The sequence below is a fragment of the Chroicocephalus ridibundus genome, chromosome 10, assembly GCF_963924245.1.
Source record: "Chroicocephalus ridibundus chromosome 10, bChrRid1.1, whole genome shotgun sequence".
In the NCBI taxonomy this organism is placed as follows: domain Eukaryota; kingdom Metazoa; phylum Chordata; class Aves; order Charadriiformes; family Laridae; genus Chroicocephalus; species Chroicocephalus ridibundus.
Genome location: NC_086293.1, coordinates 24,550,890 through 24,571,897, shown reverse-complemented (window position 1 = coordinate 24,571,897; position 21,008 = coordinate 24,550,890). Strand labels below are relative to the sequence as shown.

Sequence of the window (21,008 nt, the reverse complement as noted above, 5' to 3'; positions counted from 1 at the left end):
AAATGGGGCAAATTACTTAGCTGATACTTATTTCAACGTTGAACTGCCGACAGATGCCAGCCTGTAGTTCTTTAGCAGAAGTGGAGAGCTGACGATTGTATTACAATTGCAGGTCGGTGCTATCAAGGCTCAAAGATAAATCTAGAATTCTTTGTTAGGAAGATATTTACTTAGCTGTAAAAGATCCTTTATTAAAAGTAGCATGGATTCTTGTTGTGTTTCGTTTTCAATTTTTCTGGGTTTCTGTGTGGCGTTTGAAGCATTGTCTTGCTTGAGTACTTCACTGTGGAGACAGTTTAATGATTAAATTGTATTTCGGTTCTGTGAAAATGTGGGAAGCTGGAGAAAGGCAAAGTCATTCAGTCCTGTTAAAAGTGTGTTTTTAATAAATATGTACCTTGTACAAAAGCTTACCTCATCTATTATGAGGCACAGGCTTTCCTCTTTGTTACTAAAGGAGCAAGGGGAGTGTTGAGGCAGGCTTCATAAATAAAAATGGATTATGTGATATGGTAGATGCAAGTTCTTTTGAGTATCCTTTGGTCAGCACCTTCTAATAATGTGGAGGACATAGTTTATAGTTCTGCTTTTGGAGTTTTAATAGAACTTCTGTCATTAGACAGTTTCATAAAGCTAAATTAGAGTTCACACAATGAAAAGTTCTGGAATGAGCACTGTATGTAGAAGTGTATCTGTGTAACCCCTGAAAACCCAAACTGGCTGTAGCTTCTTAAAACCAAACCAAGCTGTTTTCAAATAGTCTTGTACTCCCTCCCACCCCCTTTTGGCTTCCTCATTCTGTAGGAAGAATGTGATGAAGAAGCTAGGCTTACATCTAGCTGACTTGTAAAGGTCTTTGTTTAAGTGTAATGGCTCACGATTGCGATTGCAACTGCTTGCAAGAATGTCCAAATTTGAAGTGAATGAGACAATCTTTACAGGATGTTAAAAGTATATAATGGGTTTTGTAAGTGTTTTGTATTTTAGGAGGAATTTGCCTAGTATGGCATGTGAAACTAACAGCTTGTTAGCTTAAAATTCTGTAAGGAACTCCGTGTGTGCTGTGTGTGGTGTTTTGTGGGAGGGTTTTTTTGTAGCTGTAGTAAACAAAAAAGATCTGAAACAGATTGAAATGGGGAGGAGCATGCAAATGATAATAGATAAGTTTTTTGCAAAAGTACTTGTCTCGCCTCACCTCTTTTTCCCTGGTGGGTGGTGGTGGTCAGGGACTGGGCTGTGGTGCCTTCCCGAGGGACTGGGTGCTGCTGTTTCTCTCGATGCCTTACCAGAGGTACTGTGCAGTAGGATGGGCGCTTTCTTGAGGACGAGTGTACGCAGATGTGATGGCACTGTTTCCTTGTTTAACAGGATTGTCCTACTTTTGCATATACGTTGTATAGCACTTCCTTTTTCTAATCCATTCCTAGAATAGGTGTGAAAGTGTCTTCTTCAAAGTATGCATTTTCTTTCTGAGTCTTCAGTCTGGAAAGAATTTGAAATAAATCACAGGTAAAGTGAGGAAAGAACAAGTTGTCTTTCTAGGCAAGTACTGCTGTAGTAGTATCTTAGTAATCATTACAGAGCAAGTATAGTGACGGGGCACAAAACAAAAGCAGAAATTGGTGAAAAGAATTCGATAACTTTAGTGTGCTGTTTTGGTTGGATTGGTATCTTGCAATGGCAAGTTTTTCTGAAGTAAAGATCTTTTGAGCTGGTGGCTTCAAAGCCTTGCAAGTTTTAGCTAAGATTTCCGTTTTATTGATACTGTGAACTCCTGCTTAAGCAATAACACATTTACCCTAAATATTTCTGTATTGATTGGCACTGTTACGTGAACCACGATGCTAGGAGGAGTATTTAACATTTAACTGGTAGGTTATTCTGTATTTTCTATAGTCTCATTCTAGAATAATTCTCTCCTGAAGGGACTCGGCTGCCAGAACTAGGAAGTACTGTGTATTTCCCACTCATAGGTAATAGGCTTTTCTCAATCTGAAGGTTTACCAGCCTGTTCCTCAGTGGCTCCTGCGGGCGTATAACTATTACTAGTATCACTGTTTGCCACTTTACAAGTGAATTAACGCAAAGTTGCCAAGTTTTTTTCAATGTAGCCTAAGGCTTCAGCTAAGAAGAAATACGTTAAATATGCTCTGCTAATGCCACCTGCTGATGCTGAGAGTACATATCTGCCTGCAGTTTCGTTTTATGCAAAGTTTTTATATGCAATCCTGTATCCATTAAATGAATAACTTCGTATATGCTTTGTCGTAGTGTTATTTGAGACCCGTAGTAATGAATTAGTTCCAGCTGTTATTCCAGTGTGCAGTAGCTTCATTTTAGCTGTAGTCCAATTCTTAAAGTATAATTCTAGTTGTTAAAAACAAACAAAAGAACCCAACAAAAATCAACTTAGTCCTTGTTCCCACTGTTGTGTACTAGTTCCATGCATTGTTAAGCAGCAGACTTACAGATTTTATAAAACTGTAAGGAATTGTTTATTGTATCTGACTGTCTCATAAAAACTTACTTTGTGTGTCTGCGAGCGTGAAAAATTGTATGTGAATTCTTGGACTTATGTGGGACATAGTGCAGTTAAACGCAGTTTCATTTTTGTGACCCAACATTGTGCTTTCCTTCTCTGTTGCAGAGGGCTCATGTACATCATGTCCTCAGTGATCAGGTTCACAGGGTTAATAAAAAAATTGGTTGTGGTTTTGTTTTGTTTATTATTATTTTTTTTTTACTGGGAGTAGTCTTAACTTTACCGATTGATGGCAGGCATGCCTGCCAATAGTGCTGTAAGACGTGATTCAGTTGCACCTTTTTTTTTTCTCTCCTGTTTTTAGGATGTATTTAGCAGTGGATTGGGGTTTTTTGAACCTTACGTTTTGAGTTTTAAATGTGATGTAAGCAACTAAAATAATCAAGTCCTAGAATTACATTGTATCAAGCCATTAATAAACAGTAATTGAGTGGGTCTGAACCAGGCTGCGTAGACTGAGGGGAACTCTGAAAGTTCTGTTACTGAAAGTGTGCCTTTCACATTAGCTTCCACTAAAGGCGGAGCTTGGGAGGGAGAGCAGAGGTTGACTAGAACAGGTCAGGTGTGAGCTTGAACTACTAAAAGAGAGCTAGTGCCATTTTGGGGGGTGCGGGGGGGGGGAAGCAGAGCTATTAGTACCCTTAATTTACTCCTCTGGTAGCATCTCCTTGTGCTTGACAGACCTGCCCCCCTGTGGGGTGAGGGTTCTGTTTGTCTTTCATACTTGCTTGTCTCAGCCAGAATAATATCCTTCACCTTTACGGTTAAGGACATGGTAGTTGAAACAGGATCTGCTTCTAGGTTTTGGTGGGTTTTTTAAGTATTTAATTACAATTTATGACTAAGCGTTTCATTGGTCATTCTTAACCGTGTACCTCGCTCTTCCTCTCATAGGACCCATATTTTTATCTCATCTGATTCAAATAGCTGTTGTCAAAATACTTCAGAAGTTTTATGTTTATATACCTTATTCAAATTAACTTTATTTCTTTTTCACTGTGTTTTTAGTCTGACTTAGTTGCAAAAGTAACCAAATTCCCCTTTACTCCTAAGGGAAGAACTGCTGTCTCTGTTCCTCGTGTGGCTGTTGGGGCAGTTATCTCTTTCTCTGCGCTCAGGCACTGTCCGTGGGTCTTGCATGGCAGTGCATTTGTTGGTTTAGCGTCCAGGCTCCTATTTCCCACAACTGTGACAAAGTTCTGTTCTTCTTTTCTATTGTCCTTCATTGTTCTTGCTCTGTGTTAGGTTTTTCACTAACTTTCAGTAAGAGAAAAATAGACTCGTGACTTTCCTTATGCTTTATCTCAGAAATACTCATCTTGTGGTTTAAAGTACAAAACTGAGTCAGGGGCTCTGCTGACCCGCACAGTACAAACCCGTTTGTCAAATGCAATAGTCTCTCGCTGTGTTGGCCCTCCTATGTGGGAAGATGAGTTTATTTAACAGGGATGTTGAACTTCAGAGTATTTTTTGAGTACTTCTGAAAGTGAAAAAGATTGTTGACAAAAAATGCAATATGAGCTTGATTTTTTTTCTTCTTACATAGAATTGCAATTTACCTTTGTTTTTTGAGGAAAATGTTTTTTTTTTTAAACTGAAGGCATTTGGATGAAAATTAATTTTTATTTCAGTAGATAATTGCTTGTCTGTAAATTAATCCAATCCCTGAAAGAGCAGTGGCTGAGGAAAGGAAGAGCAGACTGACCGGTTTGATTTCCTTTAAGCACCCTGAAGCTGTTTCTGTTGTGTCTGCAGATCCTGATTTGAGAAGGTGATTCTGCTGCGTTTTAATTTTTTTGAAGCCATAGGTAAAATTAGAATGGCTTTTGCTTGCCAGTTCCCAACTGTCATCCTTTTTTCTGCTTGACCGCTTCTCTGCTGTTTTAATGTCTGCTGCTGGTCAATACTTACAGGATGCAGAAATTCATCGTGAAGATAAACTCTCGCACTGAAAATTTAGGACTGCTGGGGGAAGGAAATATGTCACTAATTTGAAATCTTGTATTGTAGTTCAGTAGATTATGGGCTCTGTGGTACCGTAAACTGACATTCCTATGAATCTCAAATGGATGCTGTGAAGGTAATTTCAATATATTTTAATCAATCTCTTAAATTCTCTAATTGGGGTAGCTGAAGATACAGAGCCATAGAGAAATGAGATGGGTAAAGCATAGCTGTAAGTGGAGTTCCTGCCCTTGCTGATGAGCAGGTATCTGAGAAACTGATTGTTGGGGGAAAGGACCTGCTCAGCATGTGGCGTGCCAAGGAGAGCCAAGCCACTGACTCTGCCCAGCTGTGGTGGTGAGCGTGGAAAGGGAAACTAAAGACCACTGAAAAGGGGAAAGGTGGGTTGCTGTAGCAATATTTTTTGTTTCAGTTTTGCTTTTGGCTGAGACGTGTGCATAGAACTAACAGCATAACTTTCTGAGTTTAAAGATCCCTGGTTACAGCTGCTTGAACTCCACTTTGCTTTGGCCTACAACATGTGCCGAACTTCTGTACCTGCCTCTCCTCCCCTCCTCTGTCCCAGAGCGCGCCTCTCGGCAGCCGTGCCTTAGTGCTGTGAAATGCTGTAACAGCAGTTGCATGGAGTTGTTAAAGTGAGAGTTTCTTTCCTTACTTTTTCTTTTAACAAAGTGTGAGAGTCTTTATATGTGTGGAGACCTGCTGCACACATGGAGGTACCATGCAAAGATCGTGTCATTTTAAAACACCATTGTAGAGGAAAATTAGTGCTAAATGATGGAGTTTGTTAATACTAAAGAATAGAATTAAAAAATGCTACAAAAACTCTAAACGTATCTGGTTGATGCTTTTCAGGCTAATGGTGGCTTGATTATTGTTTTATTGGAGCACTTAAGTGCAGTCTCATTCTGACAAGTAAAATGAAGGGATTTCATAGTCTCCCAATATTTTCTTTTGAGGAGAAACGCTTAAAGATGCAGTACAGAGGGAACCGCTCTGATCTGCATGTACTCCCTAGTGAATGATTCTTTATTTATGAATGTACTATTAGAAGTCCAAAGTAGAGTAAAAGTGTGCATACCTAATTCTGACAATGTTCAGATGCATGCAAAAATTGATCAAATTCCTCCCGATCCAGAAATCAAGGTCCAGCTTGCCAACAGATTTTATGTGCGTTTTTGAATGTTGCACACATGCTAACAAAAGGCTCACCCAGCCTTACCCTGTGAACTTCGAACTAAGAAGAGCAGGCTCTTTCACTGTCAAGTTATCATTAAATTTTAAATTACGTATGCAGGCTTGTGGTGTCAGCGAAGAAAATAACTTCTGCTGGCAGGGTTTGGATTCAGCAATTGGTGGATTCCTACTCCAGCTATCACTGTGGTGCTATTTATAGATCATAATGCCTGTTAGCCGGGAGCCGAGGGCTCTGCTCCAGTGGAGGTGTATTTACAGTGCTTGCATTATCTTTACAGCCTGCAATGGTCATTGTCATGGCACTTTCAACAGAAAGAGTTTCTCTGCCCACGACAAACAACTGGCAAGCTCACTGCACATCTCTTCCTAACCTCTTGCTGAGCCTTGACAGTCTGGCACAACTGCAGACTCTGCAGCTGTTTTTCTTTAATGAACTGGAAATGGCACTATACGGATGCGGGCTTAGAGTTAACCTGTGACTGATGTGTTATTTCGCTAGGTAACTTACTGTGTGCGCGTATTAGTGCAGAACAGATATGTTTCACTGCACACAATAGGTTCATTCTTCACTAGATAAATATAATGTGAGTAATTGCAGTTCATTATGTAAATACCTCTGTATGAGACTTTTATGGAGTAGTAATGGATTTTGCAGAATATTTTTCTCCTACATAGAATACTGTTTTTTAAAACAATCTAACAGTGTCCATTAGGAGCAGGGCTTCTAAGCATGCAACTTAGAACGTTTTATTGTAAATTGGACTGACTTGGAGAGAACAATCCTGACTTTTCAAACATATAACCACCTACTGCTGGGGGGAGACGGGGGAAGGGTCCTTTCATCGCGGACTTCCCAGTTTTTTTCCAAGAAGCTCAGTGGTTCAGTGGAAAAATTCTTAGACACTGAAAGGAGATGATGCTTTTAAATATTTAGAAATGCTGATTCAGCAGTGATGGCAGGCCACAAGACCAACCAAAGGGCTATTTGGTGTGATAGACTGTATTGTTCTTTTTCTTTATTTGTTTTTTTTAAGCATCTAGATCATGGAAGGTGAACGGAGCGGGATTTAAAAAAGAGACGCGTAATGCCCTAAACAAAGGGAAAGAGAACGGAGGGTTAAGAAGATGTGATGGAGAAGAGCACAAATTAAAGTGAAAAGGCACAGTTGTTTGTGGTAATACCAGAACGATGCCTAAAACATAGGAAGCTTCCTCCTAAATCCTGAACTTTATAGGGTTTATTTCAAGTATTTCTTTCCCTATCTGTGTATGTTAGTACTGGTACAGAGATATCAACAAATATTTCAAAATAGTAATAGCACTGCATTCCAGTTCGAAAAATGTAAGCAGGTCTTCTGTTGGTGAAGGATCGTGAAGAATGAAATATTAAAGAACTAAAAAGATATCCTGGTTAACCTGAGATAATGATTTTTTGTGTGTGGGTCTGACAATATGGTTTTAAATTTCTTCTCATATTTAATGGCAGCTTTCTGCCCAAGTTTTGCATGCTGGCATGCAAAAAAAGCCTCAGCCAAATGAAAAAACACCTGGCAACACTCATTCCTCAGATTGCAGTGTTTTTGTGAAGCTTTTCTACTTGGAATAATGTAGCACGCCCCTTGTTTCTGGGCACTGAAAACTAAATGTGTGAAAACTTGCTTTTTCATTACTGTTGGATTATTCTGTTTTGCAAATAAAGGATAGTGTCTTTGCTCCTTACATGGTTCGATAACACCAAGAGGCACAATGACATACTGTTAGTCAGCTCTGTGAAATGGAAGGTTGCACAAGCTTGCGAAGACAGATCTTTCTGTTGTGTCGTGGTGAATTCCAGCCAATACCGTAACGTATCTGGAAGACCCGAACAAGCTTCCAGTTTAACAAAGTCTCTAAAATATTGACATATACAGAACGGAAGCCTCTGTGGGTTTTTTTGCTATAGCTAAGTTCCTTGCATATTGAACAAAAACCTGTAATGAGGAGAATAGTTTCAACTGACTTAGAAAAACGGCTCGAGACTATAAATGAATGAACAGAAAAGCCAGATAACACAGCTGCTTTATGTAATGGCTAGCCTGTCTTCAAACAACTCGGCTGTGAAATGATGCAAGCCTTGAGATTATTACTTTTCCCCGTTGGCAATTTGTATTCTTGAAGTGTGTGTGCGCTACTGTATTTCAGTCTCCGGATGGGGGTGGCAGTATGCTGGGTGGTGCATACCGTGCCAATTGTGGTAAATAAGGTCAATTAGGACACTAGTTTTTCCAAATATATCCTTAGTCACTTCATCTACAATTCTTAAAAACGTAAACTGCCAGTTCTCTCGGTAATACATTAAAGGCAAGATGCCCAGAAAGATGACTTGTGTCATCTTCAACTCTTGCAGCTCCCTGGTCTTGCCTGTTTCCTGAAGCAGTAACTGCTGCTCTGAGAAGTGCTGCTCGAAGTGCCTGCCGTTGGGGAGTGCTGCTTTTCCCTGGCAACGGAACCGCGGTATCAGATGTTACCCAGGGTAGCATGAAAGAGCTGTTCAGCTTTGCTAAAGAATTGTGTTGGCTATATGCATCGGTTCGTTAAAGGCTGGGCATGTGCTGATTATATCCAGGATAACTTTAAATGTTGTCTCAGGAAATTGTTGGAAGCATTTTGTTTACCTGATTTTTGGGGAACTTACTTCTTCAGCAATTTGCAGCTTCTCAGCTGTGTGCCATGGCTGTCTTTCTTTGCCTAGGTGCGATTTGATTAAGCAATAGCTTAACCAGAGTAGGTCCAGTAACTTTATAACAAATGCAATACCAGAATTTCCAGTTACGGTTTTATTGATGTGAATAACTTCTGTTGGACTAAAGTAAATGTCCAGAAAAGGCATTTAGTCGTAACTTTTTTCTCCCCAATCTCTTACGCTCGGTGCTACGTGTATGTACACAGATACATAGACAGACATGTATCTCTCTCTATATATACACATATATATGCTTTTCTATCCTTCCCTAAAACTTAGTTTTAGTCACTTCTTGGCAGGGTAGGTGCAAGAATAGGAGAACTAGTAATTCCAAATATTACTCCCTCTCTTATGCGTAGGAAGCACAGTTTGTATGGGGAGAAGCTGACTTAGGAATGCAATGTTTGCATCGGGACTGAGTAGCTTGGAGACTCATTATCTGGAAGTGAGGGAATGGCACCAGCTTTGTAGGGCATGGTGCAGCATCCTGATAAAACACACCAGCAAGAATGCTGACTTACCAATGATTTCTCATATTCAACCATTATATAAACTTGTATAGAATGTGGATGTCTTGTGCTGCTTTAATCTCCTCATAGGTTTTCTTGTTCTGAATCTAGGAAGTGATAACCAATCGAATCCATTGCTGTGATTACAAAGGTATCTGCAATAAAAATGCACTGAAGTATGTGTATTGGTTAACACGTTCAGTGAAAATAGGTAGATACGAAGCATCTCCAGAAATGCAGCTATCTTCTCTCTCTGATTACTACCACAAACCTGTTAATAAGAAGTTCTATTGAAGTCTTGCAGTGATAACTATTAATTCTTTTCCTTAACAACAAAAAGCTCACAGTATTGCTTTCCTTTGGCAGCTAAAAAGATCTCGCTTTAGTTCTTAAAGCTTGAAACAAAGTAAGGAGTTTCCTAGAACAGCTGCTTGGGAGGAGCGTTTTAAACAGTGTAAGTAGATGACACCTCGGGTGGAGATTCCCTGGTGAGAAATAAAACCAAAGCGAATTAGCAGCGCACTGATGAGTGGGTCAGTGGTCTCGTTTGGTGATGGATGGTAATAGGTACTCCTATGAGCTTGCAGCTTTACCACTCGATTACTAGGCAAGTGTCAGATGAGCACAGGGTACCTTATAAAGAAGGCTTTTTCATGCATTGCTGACACCTCCTGTTCTGGAGGCTGAGCAGCTTCTGCAGTTTGGATTTATGGTAATTTTAGATAGAATTGAGCATAGGCTGTGATTTAGATGACTTTCTCTTCTCGAGCAGTAAGTCTATGGGCAGCAGACTGCATGAGTTGGAAGGGTATGTAGAATGAAACAGCCTTTACTACATTTAGAAAGGAGTATGGAAGTATTGAATTTAGGGATCAGAGAAGTCAGAAAACTGTTTAGGGAATCTTATACGCTTTTGTGAGAAAATGGGCAGTACCGTTCTGTTGCCTGGAAAAGTGGGACCTGCGATAGATGAAGGTGAGAACTGAAGGTAGAGACACATAGCAATGGGTTTGCAGGAAAAAAAAGATGGTGGGGCAATAAATGTATTAGAGGAAAAATAGGGAGCCTTGGTTTTCAAGTACCAAATTATGTATCAGGTTGTGTAACGCTGAGAAGCACTTAGGGTCTGATATATTTCTTAAGCTTTCCTGTGAAACGTTGACAAGATGTCCTGTGGATTTTTTCCAGCAGCCCGTTGCTAATTCCAAAAATACCAGTTTGGGGAAAGTTAAGAAGTTCATCATCCATTAAAATGGGGACAGTTATTTCTAGTAATGTTTGAGAGATAGAGGGCTGAACTGCAGTGCACGAACCTTACAAACCTTTTGTTATGCTTATTTAAGAGGTTCTTGATAAATGGTGTATGTTATTTATTAACAAAACATTGCATTTGTGTTAAGGGGTGGTGTCACTGGCCTTTGATCAAATATCATTGAATCCATTATCTAAATTTAGTGTATTAGTCCCCATTTTATTAACAAATTGGAGATTAAGCAAAAGTGTTTTTAAGACACACAAAACCAACCAAACAAAAAAAGTAAACCAAAGCATTGGAGTGGCATAACACCAAGTAATAACAAGTTTGCCTCAGAATTTTGCTGCTTTTCCTGTATTTTTTACAGTCTATCTAATATTGGTTGCTTATAAGTAGAATCATAGTGGCATTTGTGGATGGGGTTTACTTTTTGTCAGTCATAGGAAGGGTGACTATATTACGGCCTGAACTTGTTAGTCTTAGTGTTTAAAATGGAGTGATACATTAAAAAGTAATGAGCGTAGCAGTACGAGTGTGTCTCTTGCGATGATAGTGGCATTATGATGGATTAACAGTCTGTAAAATAGAAATGCATGCTCTGGTAAATATTTTACCTGACAGTTATTAGTATATTTTTGGGTATAAATTTTGCTTTTACTTTGCATCTTTTAAGCATAATCATGCTTTAATGTATTTTAAAAAAACCACAACAACCTAGTAAATCTGCTGTTCTTCAGCAGGTGAAGCCTGAGCTTTGCATGGTAGGTAATGTCAAGCTATGTTATTAAAATAGAACTGTACACAAGTCAGAATTTGAAACCCTGGAGTAAGAGACTATCTTGAATTTTTTTTCTGTGGTAGGGTATTATTCTATGTGATGCTGGAGTTACTCATTATGCCCAAATCCACTTTTTTTCCACTGATTTAGGGTATCGTAGGAATGCCCTGATAATAGATTGTTTCATCTGTTTGCAGGTAGCAAGGTTTCAACTAATGTTCACTAGAACAAGTAGCCACTTGCATTGGTGGCAAAACGTGCAATCTTAAATTTGGTTCTTACCCAAAGTAACAGTAACCGCTGAAGAGGCAAAACTTGATTTGCATACAGCAGCAAGTCTTAACTAGGTTTTATCAGGTTGCTATTGTGGCCTTAAGACAATTAATGAATTGCCTATGCTCTTTTTGAAGTTAAAAAAATCAATTTTAAACTCTGAAAAGCTAAGAAATGTATTTAGTACTTCCTAATATTATCTTAGTCTTACTGAAACCTGTTTGCCTTTTGATAATTCCTGGTGGTCTTACTCTGCAATTGTGATCAGATATTTCAGACAGTCTGATATCCTCCCTCTTCAGGACTCTTTCTTATGTTGATGTATTATTTTTTTAATATAACAAGATACTGGAATTCATTACCATAATGTGTTTACTTTTTAATATATGCCAATTCCAATAGCCTTTTGAGGTAACTTTGATTTTCAGCGTCAGTCAATGTTCATGATAAATAAATCAGGCTCACCAAAGTGATAGAGCAGAACTAGATCACAGGTTAGCAACTGCTGCCATAGAATTATCACAAAATTCATTTTCTGTAACATCTCATAAGCAGCACTATGCTGCCTAAACTACCAGTTTCTTGACCTGATACTCAAGAATTCAGAAAAGTCACATTTCTACCTCAAAATTCATACTTGTGATGCAGGAATTAATTGGAGAGCGACAGAATTATAGGCCTCTGAAGTACCTAATAGCTTTACATAATTACTTGACATAGCACTGTTTCTTGGATCAAAAGCTATGTTATATTTTCAACTTTGCAATAAGGACAGTATTTTGAAAATAGTTATTAGTCTAAAGTTTGCAGATTGCTTTCAGCTGCATGGTCGGAAATTTAACCTCACTGATAACAGTGGGTCAATAGATGACGCTTCGTCTAGTGATGCAAAAGGACCTCTCCTCCGAGAGAGTCTGCTCAGTACTACTTCCCCTCTTTCTCCCCCCTCAAATACATCATTTTGGGTACCCAGTGTGTCACTAATCCTGCCAAGATCTGAAGCAAAAGTAATGCTTTCCATAACCTTTGAAATGCGTATTTTGGGCTTTGACAAGGATAACCTTAAAGTGGCTCTGAGGAATTCGCAAGGTTTGGGGGAGCATTCACAGGCCATTATAGATACGACTAGAGGTTTCATTTTAGTGTGTAGGCAGCAATGGGTTAGCACTTAAATACGTTGTGACCTGTACTCTTCATTTGTATCATCAGAGGAAGAATGCTAGGTTTGGTTGTTTCTACAGTATTCTGTCCGTTATGTTAGAGCTGTCAGTTACAGTTTCTCATTTTTAAGTTCTGTTTTCCGTTTTCAAGTATTTTGAATGCATTGAGAGCATTAACATTTACAACCTAGCACTAGCCTTGGGAGTAAAAAGGTAATTTATTTCCTTAGAAAAGAGTTCATTTCCTAGCATGGCACTCGAAAGAAGCCAAATGTGGACTTTGTCTTAATAGTTGAAAATTCAAAATAAATGAAGCTTATGTAAAATGGCACTAACAGACTCGAGCTACAGTGGACTGTTGAAATTGGATTTGGTTAGCTATAAACATCATTAGCTTAAAGCACTCCAGCTTACCGTGCAGTGTGAGCTCTCATAGGCTGGGATGTGATAATGCTTTGCTCTTTTACATTTTAACTCCTTGTGGAGATGCTAAAGCCAGCTGAACATAGGCTTTGTAGAAGCTAAATTAACCATGCATTCCTTGGGGGGTTTATGGCAAACTGTGAGGTTTATTTGGTGTTGAAGTGTGCTATAGATAACGTGACAGTAACCTAAAATGCTGTACTTACAACATATTAATTGTGAGTGTATATTAGGGCGTTTTTTTCTTTCTATCTTTAGAGATTGTATTTATTTTCATGTACCTGATTTTTCAGTATATGTAAACGTAGGTTGCATATACCCTTAATATTCTCATGAACTGAAATACTAGCGTTTGATTTGACCTGAACAGTATACACAAACAAGATGATAATATTGCCAAGTTGCCTACAAAATACAGGCATGGCTTAGAATTTTTTGCGGTATTTTTATTTCTACAAGTCACTAGCTCATGCCCATTATGTGAAATTGTGTTCATTTAATCCAGTGAGTAATGTTACTTGACCTCAGTCTCTGTAAGTGGGTTGGAATTGGTCAATAACTAGGCATTCCCGTACCAATGAAACACTTAGATTTATACACATGGGACCTTCATAAAATTCGAAGAATACCTGTACATGTGTTAAGTCTCTACAGAATAGGTCTAATGCGCAGTCTCTTGCTCTTTCTTAGATGTACAGCTCACTTGAAACGAGTAAGCCTGTGTTCTCACAGCATGCAAACACTACTTGATGAATCCTTCCACCGTTGGGTTGTTGCCAAATAATAAATCGTGAATGTTAGATTTTGCCTTTCATCTGACAATCTCAAAGTGCTTTGTGAAGCTGAGAAGGTTTTTGTTATCCCTCTACTTCTCCTGTTTTCATTTTCTATGTGTAAGTGTATGTGAAATATAATACTTGCAGAGAAGTAAGGGAAAAGTTGCATACAATTGTTGAAGGCTGGAAGGATTTTCAATACAGAATATTATATTAAATTGTTTATTGCATGAGGTGGCTATATCCCTTCACTTCTGCCCCTTTTTTGCCTTCCCACTACCTTTATTTAAGGGATCACTTTTTAAGAGAAGTATTTCAAACAAGGGAAAAGGGAGGGGAAGGGGCATTTTAATCTTTGAACCAAAAAAAGGCACTGTGGAGAACACATTTGAGGATTATATAATCTCAGTATTTAGAACTGCTGAGGAATATACTACAAAGCAAGTATTAACACCACATCATGCAGTGTAGTTAGGACTTGTCTATTTTTGCAGTATCTGAATCTTCTAATATATGTGGAATATAGATAAACTGACGTATTTCCTTTTTTTTGGAGGTGGCTTGCATCTTCAGCAAGGCTTTTAGCACTTTAGCCTTCTGCATTTTTTCCTCTGTTTAGAACTCGTTGTAGATAAGCAGCTGAAAAAAGAAATACAATAAACATTTGTGTTAATTATATCATTTCCTCCTACTCTTCTCCCTTGCACCATATGTTCTCTTCTCTCTATGCCTCTCGATTGACTTTTTTTTTTAATTAATTTTTTTTATTACGGCTTGATATGTATCTTATCAGAAGACCTCAAAGTATGCGCTGATGATAGAAATGTGACCCTGTTCCTGCACCCTTTCATAAGTGTAAATATATCTGGAGGTAGACAAAGGAAAGAGCAATGGGATTAATTTGTCAGGTAAAGTTACTGTAAGTATTTATGTACAGGACTTTCCCTTAGTCTGTGTTCTGTACTTCAGCCTTTGTGTCATGTTTCATCTTACCCTTTGCCCTTGACCTGGCGGGGGTTTTTTGATTTGGTTGGGTTTTTTTGTGGGGGGTTTGGTTTTTTTGTTGTTGTTTATTTTCCCCCCAGTCCCTTGGTTATTTGCCTGAATATGGTCCACTGCAAAAGCTTTGGGGATTCATCAGCTGTCTGTGACAGTGCTTGTGACTTTCTGTTACAACACTTGATGACTCGCGTGTCCAAATTTTATTTCTGCTTTCATGGGGAAAACACCTTCTTTCATTTTCTGTGACATACTAAAATGCGCCATTGTACTTGATCATCAAAGACACAGCAGGAGATTAGATGCCATTTTTATCCCTTAAAAATGCGGGGGCGGGCGATCCAACTTAATACGCTTGTATGGGGAGCTCTGCTGCTGCGAGCACAGGCATGTAATAACTTACCTGCACTTGCTGCTAAGATGCACTTTGGTTTGAGAATGTAAACTTGCTAAGTGCATAAACATTTTCCTTCTCTGGTCAGTTATCTGCATGTGCGTTTTTCTAGTGGGACCAGCAGTTACAGATTCTTCCAGATTCGGCAGTTGTCCATAACAGGATATGATAGAAATGTCACGTTACGTCCAAAATATAAACTCACTGCTGTGCTTCTTTGAGACTTAGCTTTCTGCTGGCTGCTCCAGGACACCAAATAATGAAGCACACTGCTATATCCCCAGTATAAAAGACTTGAACCTTTCAGCAGATCTTACCACTGCTTTTTGTCTATTTATTTTTTTGGTCCTTAATGCAAACCCCCTTAGGGAAAGTTTCTGCATCCTCCTCACCAGGGCAGCATGGGGGATATGGTAACATTAGTTTTGAACCGGGGTCTTGACTGCAGCGAGATCTGCAGAGCAGAAATAGTCAGTAGTGGTCAGGCCAGGATACAGTAGCTTGATGGAAAGTGGTGGTGTTTATATGTATGGTTTGTATGTGTTAAAGCACTGTTACAGTATAGGCTCGCTTTCCATTCACCCAGTTATCAAGAGGAAGCAAATAACTGCATGAACATAACCACTGTGCATTAATGAGAGATGCTGAAAGCGCTCTATGGCATAATGCATACAAGTGTTTGCTAACACAAAAGGAGGTGTCCATACTTGTACTGTCAAGTAGAAATTTCTTTTTCAAGTGAATTTTTTTTCCTGAGACTAGCGATAGTAGAAATAGGATTTCTATATTAAACAAATGTGAGTGCCCAGTTATACATGCCAAATGCATACGTTGTAGATCTGATGTGGTATTGAATGCATAATGAATGTTAAAAAAAGTCAAGGTTTGACATGTGACTTTTATCATCTTTTCTTGCCAATAATTAGGGATGGTTTTAATACGTGTTAAATTTCTCAGGCCTATTGAACACAGGCACATTGTATGTGCTTTCAAAAAGTTTCTAGGGTTTACAGTAATTCTTTGAAGAATGAAGTTAGCTGCTACTTGTCACCAGTGCCCTGTGTTGACTTGAAGCAGATAAGAATTGTTGTTAATGTAAAAATGAAGTTTGGGTTCCACAAAAATAGCCTTATGAATCTCTCTGTTTAGCATGTAAAAAAGCTAAACGGCACAAGTAGTGAGACAGTCCACAATTCCTGTTTCATTCCTAGTTTTGAAAAGATACTTTTGTTTATAGAATATGTTCAAGGGGGCACATAATTCATTGTATACGGTTAGTCAGCCATGTGCATTTTTACGTTTCTGCCTGTAGGTAGGCTGAACACCTGGTGACATGGCAGCCTATTTAAAACACTGCTTTGAAAATTCACAGGAACAGCACAGATAATAGGACTTTCAAAATGGTTGATTAATACACAAAATGTGTCCCTTTTAACAAAACTCTCATTATTGTCTTCATATGAAAGTAATAGTACAGACAGAAATACGATCTATTTACTGTTCCTGGTGGGGACAGCCAGCGGGTGGTGAAAGTTGCAGCGTACCAGGCTACGCTGTTCTGCACGGTTTCCCTGAGGTAGTCTTTCTGTCTTTAAACTTCTAGTTTCTTCTGAGAAAGCAGAAAGCTTTTGTCAGCCAGGTGTTGAATAGAGGTTTTGATATTTAAAGCAAACTGTTCAGTGCTCTTAGAAATGTTAATGTGGAAAAAATACCGGTACTACATATCTAGCTTCAAGACAGAAATTGTTAAGATAAGAACAGTATACAAAGGCAGACTGAATATTTTGAGGTGTGAATTCTAACTACAGAGGGAAGAAACCAGGATTTTGGAGCGGGCACTGGAGCTATATTGTATGATGCAAGGATGACTCAGCCCTTGCTCAGATCATCTCCAGGTCTCGCCATACTTATTTACATTAAAGTTCAATTGCTATTTTAAGTCTGTGCATTTAGTGGAAAAGAAGGTGAGAAACAAGCAGAAGGAGAAGAATAAAAGCAAAAGGAGGGAGGGTAGATTTTAAAATGCAACAACAAAAATACCTGGACCAATCCCTCCTGCTCCCCACGTTGCTCTCTCCGTGGAGGAGCTTGTAATCTTATGTTTGCAATACCAAGAGGATTCTTCTATGAGCACAAATTAATAATTTATTCATAGGCTGGAGTCCGTTAGCCCGCATTGATTTACTTATGCTGCATTTCTTTTCATTCATAAGCCTTTGCTAGTCCCGATCTCTCGGATAGTGCCTCGCTGCAGCGCTCAGGCGTGGGAGGAAGCAGCAAACCTGCCTTTTTATGCACAAGGACGTGCTCTATATGCCTCAACCAAATGTGCGAGCCTGCCCTAAAGCCGGGGCTGGCTCCGGGAACCCGCTGCTCCCGCTCACCAGCGATGCTGCCGCGGCGGGGATCGCTCCTCTCCTCCTTCCCTCTGCCGGCGCCCTGCTCGGTGCGGCTCGGCGGCCGGGATGCTGGGCGCCCTCGGCGCGAAGAGCTGAGCTCCGTCCGTCCGTCGCCTCTCCGGGCTGTGTGACAGATGCTTGTCATGCAGCGGTGCCCTGCCTGAATTGGCCGGGTCCCCGGTGGGTGTGCACGGCCCCCCTCCACCCCCCTCCCCTGCCAGCCCCGCCGAGCCCTCCCTAGCTCAGCCCCCGGCAATGTGCAGCGCTCTCTCCTCGCCTTCCTGGAAGGGCTCAACAACACTTTCAGCTCCTCTAGACTTTCTCTGCTTTTTGCCATCCAGAGGCACCCTCCCTCTGGTCCAGCTCCTCCTGTGCCTGCCTCTCTGTCTCCGCGCTATCCCGTTAAAAGGCTGCTGCTCCCGCTCCGCTGAACCAATGCACTGGCTGACTTGATCTGGGATGAAGGCTGGAGGTTACCGGCGAGGGAAAGGAGAACTCTCGGCAGCTTTCCATTTGCAAAGTGAGCAGTAATTGCAAGAAGACAGCCTCCCCAGTTGGAATCAATAGTCTGCTTTCTTGCTGCTAAGGGCACTTTGGAGCAGCAGTAGGTCACTGAAGTAACTCCAGCACACTGCTGACTGCGGAGTTGTAAAGAACTACATGCAAGTGGCTGCAGTAGTGGTGGAAAACGCTTTGCTGTTACCAGGGACACAATAGTTTTCAAGTCATTAGAGCTTCGCTTCTGGTCCTCTCCTTCCATTACGCAGAGAAGGGTCTCATTCTTTGGAGGGATGAGGATGGAGCTGTGATTTCTTCCAGTGTTGTTCTAGTGGAGGGGGTAAGGGTGGGGAAAGAGGCTTTAGAAGCAAAACCCCACTGCTGCTGAATTCAGCTTTACTTGAATTTCCCCAAATCTTTCCAGGCACAGAGAGGCACAATGCCAGAGAATCTGAATCTTTTTCGGGCTTTTTGGGGTTTTTTCTTTATCTTCTGGACAGCTTTTAACACAGCCTTAGTGGATGTGGTTGGATCGGAGCAGCAGATCCCCTTGTCTGTGTAAGTGCTTTCATGCTATTGCTCTCAGGACCATGTTCAAGCATGAGAACTTGACTGCTCAAGTTCTTATCTCTTTATATTGCGGATGTTTGACTGTTCAAGGCACCTTTGCTTCTCTGTCAGCTGTGTTTAAAGTGATAGTCTCTAACGCGCTTAGCACTACTTTAATTTCATTGTAGGACCATGTGTCGGTGGAGTATTGTGGACGCAGAGTCTTAACTTAAGTGTTTGTATTTGCTGAAGTTGATGCTGTTATATTAACTTCTCATGTGAGAATTTATCATTTGGAACTGTTCTGCCATTTTATCTGCTTCTTTCCTTTAAATGGATATGTGTTGTATTATGCCAAAGCATGTTTCTGTACAAGTCGATTCTTTAAATTTAAACAGTGCGGGTTTGGTAGTTTGATATCAGAGGCCTTACCTTAGCACAGCATCTAGTCTGTGCTTCTACTTGAACAGCTTTGCAAATCTTTTGCTGTGCTTAGGTTCCTTAGTGAGCTCTTCAGTGCAAAATTGCTAGGATCCTTCTGAGTGCAGCTGAAGCTGTTACAGTCTGTGTTGCTTGCTATGACATGTGTATTACATTTCTTCCTGTCTCATTTTTTTTCTTCACAGTGTAAAGCTCTGGGCCTCAGCGTTTGGTGGGGAGATCAAATCTATTGCAGCCAAGTACTCAGGTTCCCAGCTCCTGCAGAAGGTAAGGATCTCTTCAGTTGTAACGAGGAAGGTTTTAACAGAGAAAATGGAGGTAGATTTAATTTTTTAAATGAATAGGAAAGCAGTGCTGTACATGCTTTGGTCCAAGATCTGTTTTTGTATTGCATACTAGTCCCTGATGACTCTTTGCATTGCACTGCACTATGTGGAGAGTCCTTGATTAAACTGATATTTTTCTTTTTGGATTAATTTTTTTGTTACCATTAGAAAGTAAACTCCAAACACTTTTATTTCTTGAAGTCTAGGCTTCAGCCTAGATTGCGGGTATTTAATCTGGTTGTTGCATTGTGATGATGATGTTTCAGTGTAGAAACAGCTGCTGCTTATGAAAGATGTTAACTTCATTCAAGGAGCAGAATTAGTGCATATTGTAGTATTTTCACCCTGTGCTGTATGTACGCAATTCACTGTATCGGGAGAAGGCGGCTGCACTGTTGTTTGTCATCTCTGCAGTTTTTACAATCCCATTATTCCCCCAATCATCTCAACCCAGTGCTGGGATGTATTACATCATTATAGATAAGAGGAATGAATGTGGTTATCTTCCTGCTCAGCTGCGCAGCTGGGTAATAAGCTAGTGAAGTATTGCAAAAACTTGAGAAATTGGCGTAAGTCTACATAATTAGGGCAGAGGGTAATGAGAAAGCGGATTTGAGTATTAGGTATATACCAAAGACTGTGTCTACTCTAAATATGCAACCTATAGTAAAGTTCTGTATTCTAGACAATTTATTTTACAGCAGTTACTGAAAAAAAATACAATGAGAGACTAAGAGGAATATGTTAAAGACTTTAAGACTGCGATTTTGCAGCATTTAATGTTATCCTCAAAATGTAATATGGAAATGGAAAAACACTGAGACATTCACTGACAACAGAAACCCTCATTCAACCCATATGTTAAATTTCTGCTGGCTTTTTAGATGTGATTTTTAGTTCTGACTAAAGTATAAATTTTTTTTTGGTCTGATTATAAAGGAAATGATTCCTTTAGCTTGTAGCACTTATTTTGGAAGGCTTGTATATGTGTGAAATTACGTAACGGACAGTATGTGTAGCAGTTAAAATAAAAAGCTTATGCTATCGATGTAAAATGAAAGGAACTGACTTAGTGATTACTAAAGGCATATGAGTTCCTTAACAGTATTTGCCTTTTCGGTGTTGTATACCCAGGAATGCAAAACATGAACTTCACTAAGCTAAAATACAGAGGTATTGAGAACAGAAATATTTGAGCTCTCTTACTACCTTTCGTGGCCATTCAATAGCTTCACTTCAATGTATAGGGCAATGTATAGGGTCTTATTTTAATCTGAAAATCTGGACATTCAGTATTTATTATACTTCTAGCTCACATTCTTTAAAGTATGTATAGTCTTATATCATCACATTTTTGTATGAACTCTTTAAATTTATAAAGCAGATGGACCCTTCAGTTTTGATTAGTATCTAGTCAAGTATTATTAAAAGGCTTTAATTTTTTTATTGGGCCATAACAAACAGGTATCTTTATTTAACTTTGGAGCTGTTCCACATGCAGCCATTTTTGCACCAAAATGGCTTTAAAAATGAAATCTACCAAATACAGATAGTCCAATGTTTACTAGAAAAATATGGAATATATTGCATTTTGCAATTGTGCTAAAATCTACAAAGAATTAGTACGATACCCTTAATTGTTCTTCTCTTCCTCATAGTAGATACTGCTGTCGTCCCTTCTGTAACGCATTTTTTCCTTCTGAAGTAGCAAGATTTCTTCCTATTGGTTGTTATAATTGTTATAATTGGAAGCTATTCATTTTACCTTTTCATCAGCATCCTTTCTATTTCACTAACAAATC

The 21,008-nt window shown here is 39.5% G+C and overlaps 1 protein-coding gene across 5 annotated transcripts in view; it reads left to right on the top strand.

Annotated features, from left to right (window-relative positions):
• The window catches only part of CACNA2D3 (calcium voltage-gated channel auxiliary subunit alpha2delta 3), a 551,583-nt gene that overhangs the window by 75,369 nt on the left and 455,206 nt on the right, over window positions 1-21,008 (top strand). For 3 of the 5 annotated variants that reach the window (XM_063348449.1, XM_063348450.1, XM_063348447.1), the window contains exons 1-2: window positions 17,373-18,448; window positions 19,066-19,147. In XM_063348449.1, coding sequence (XP_063204519.1) covers window positions 18,330-18,448; window positions 19,066-19,147 — 201 coding nt within the window. In that variant the 5' untranslated portion in view covers window positions 17,373-18,329. Of the gene's footprint in view, window positions 1-17,370; window positions 18,449-19,065; window positions 19,148-21,008 lie in introns of those variants that run through there. The other 2 variants (XR_010072843.1, XM_063348451.1) reach the window with 2 other exon arrangements.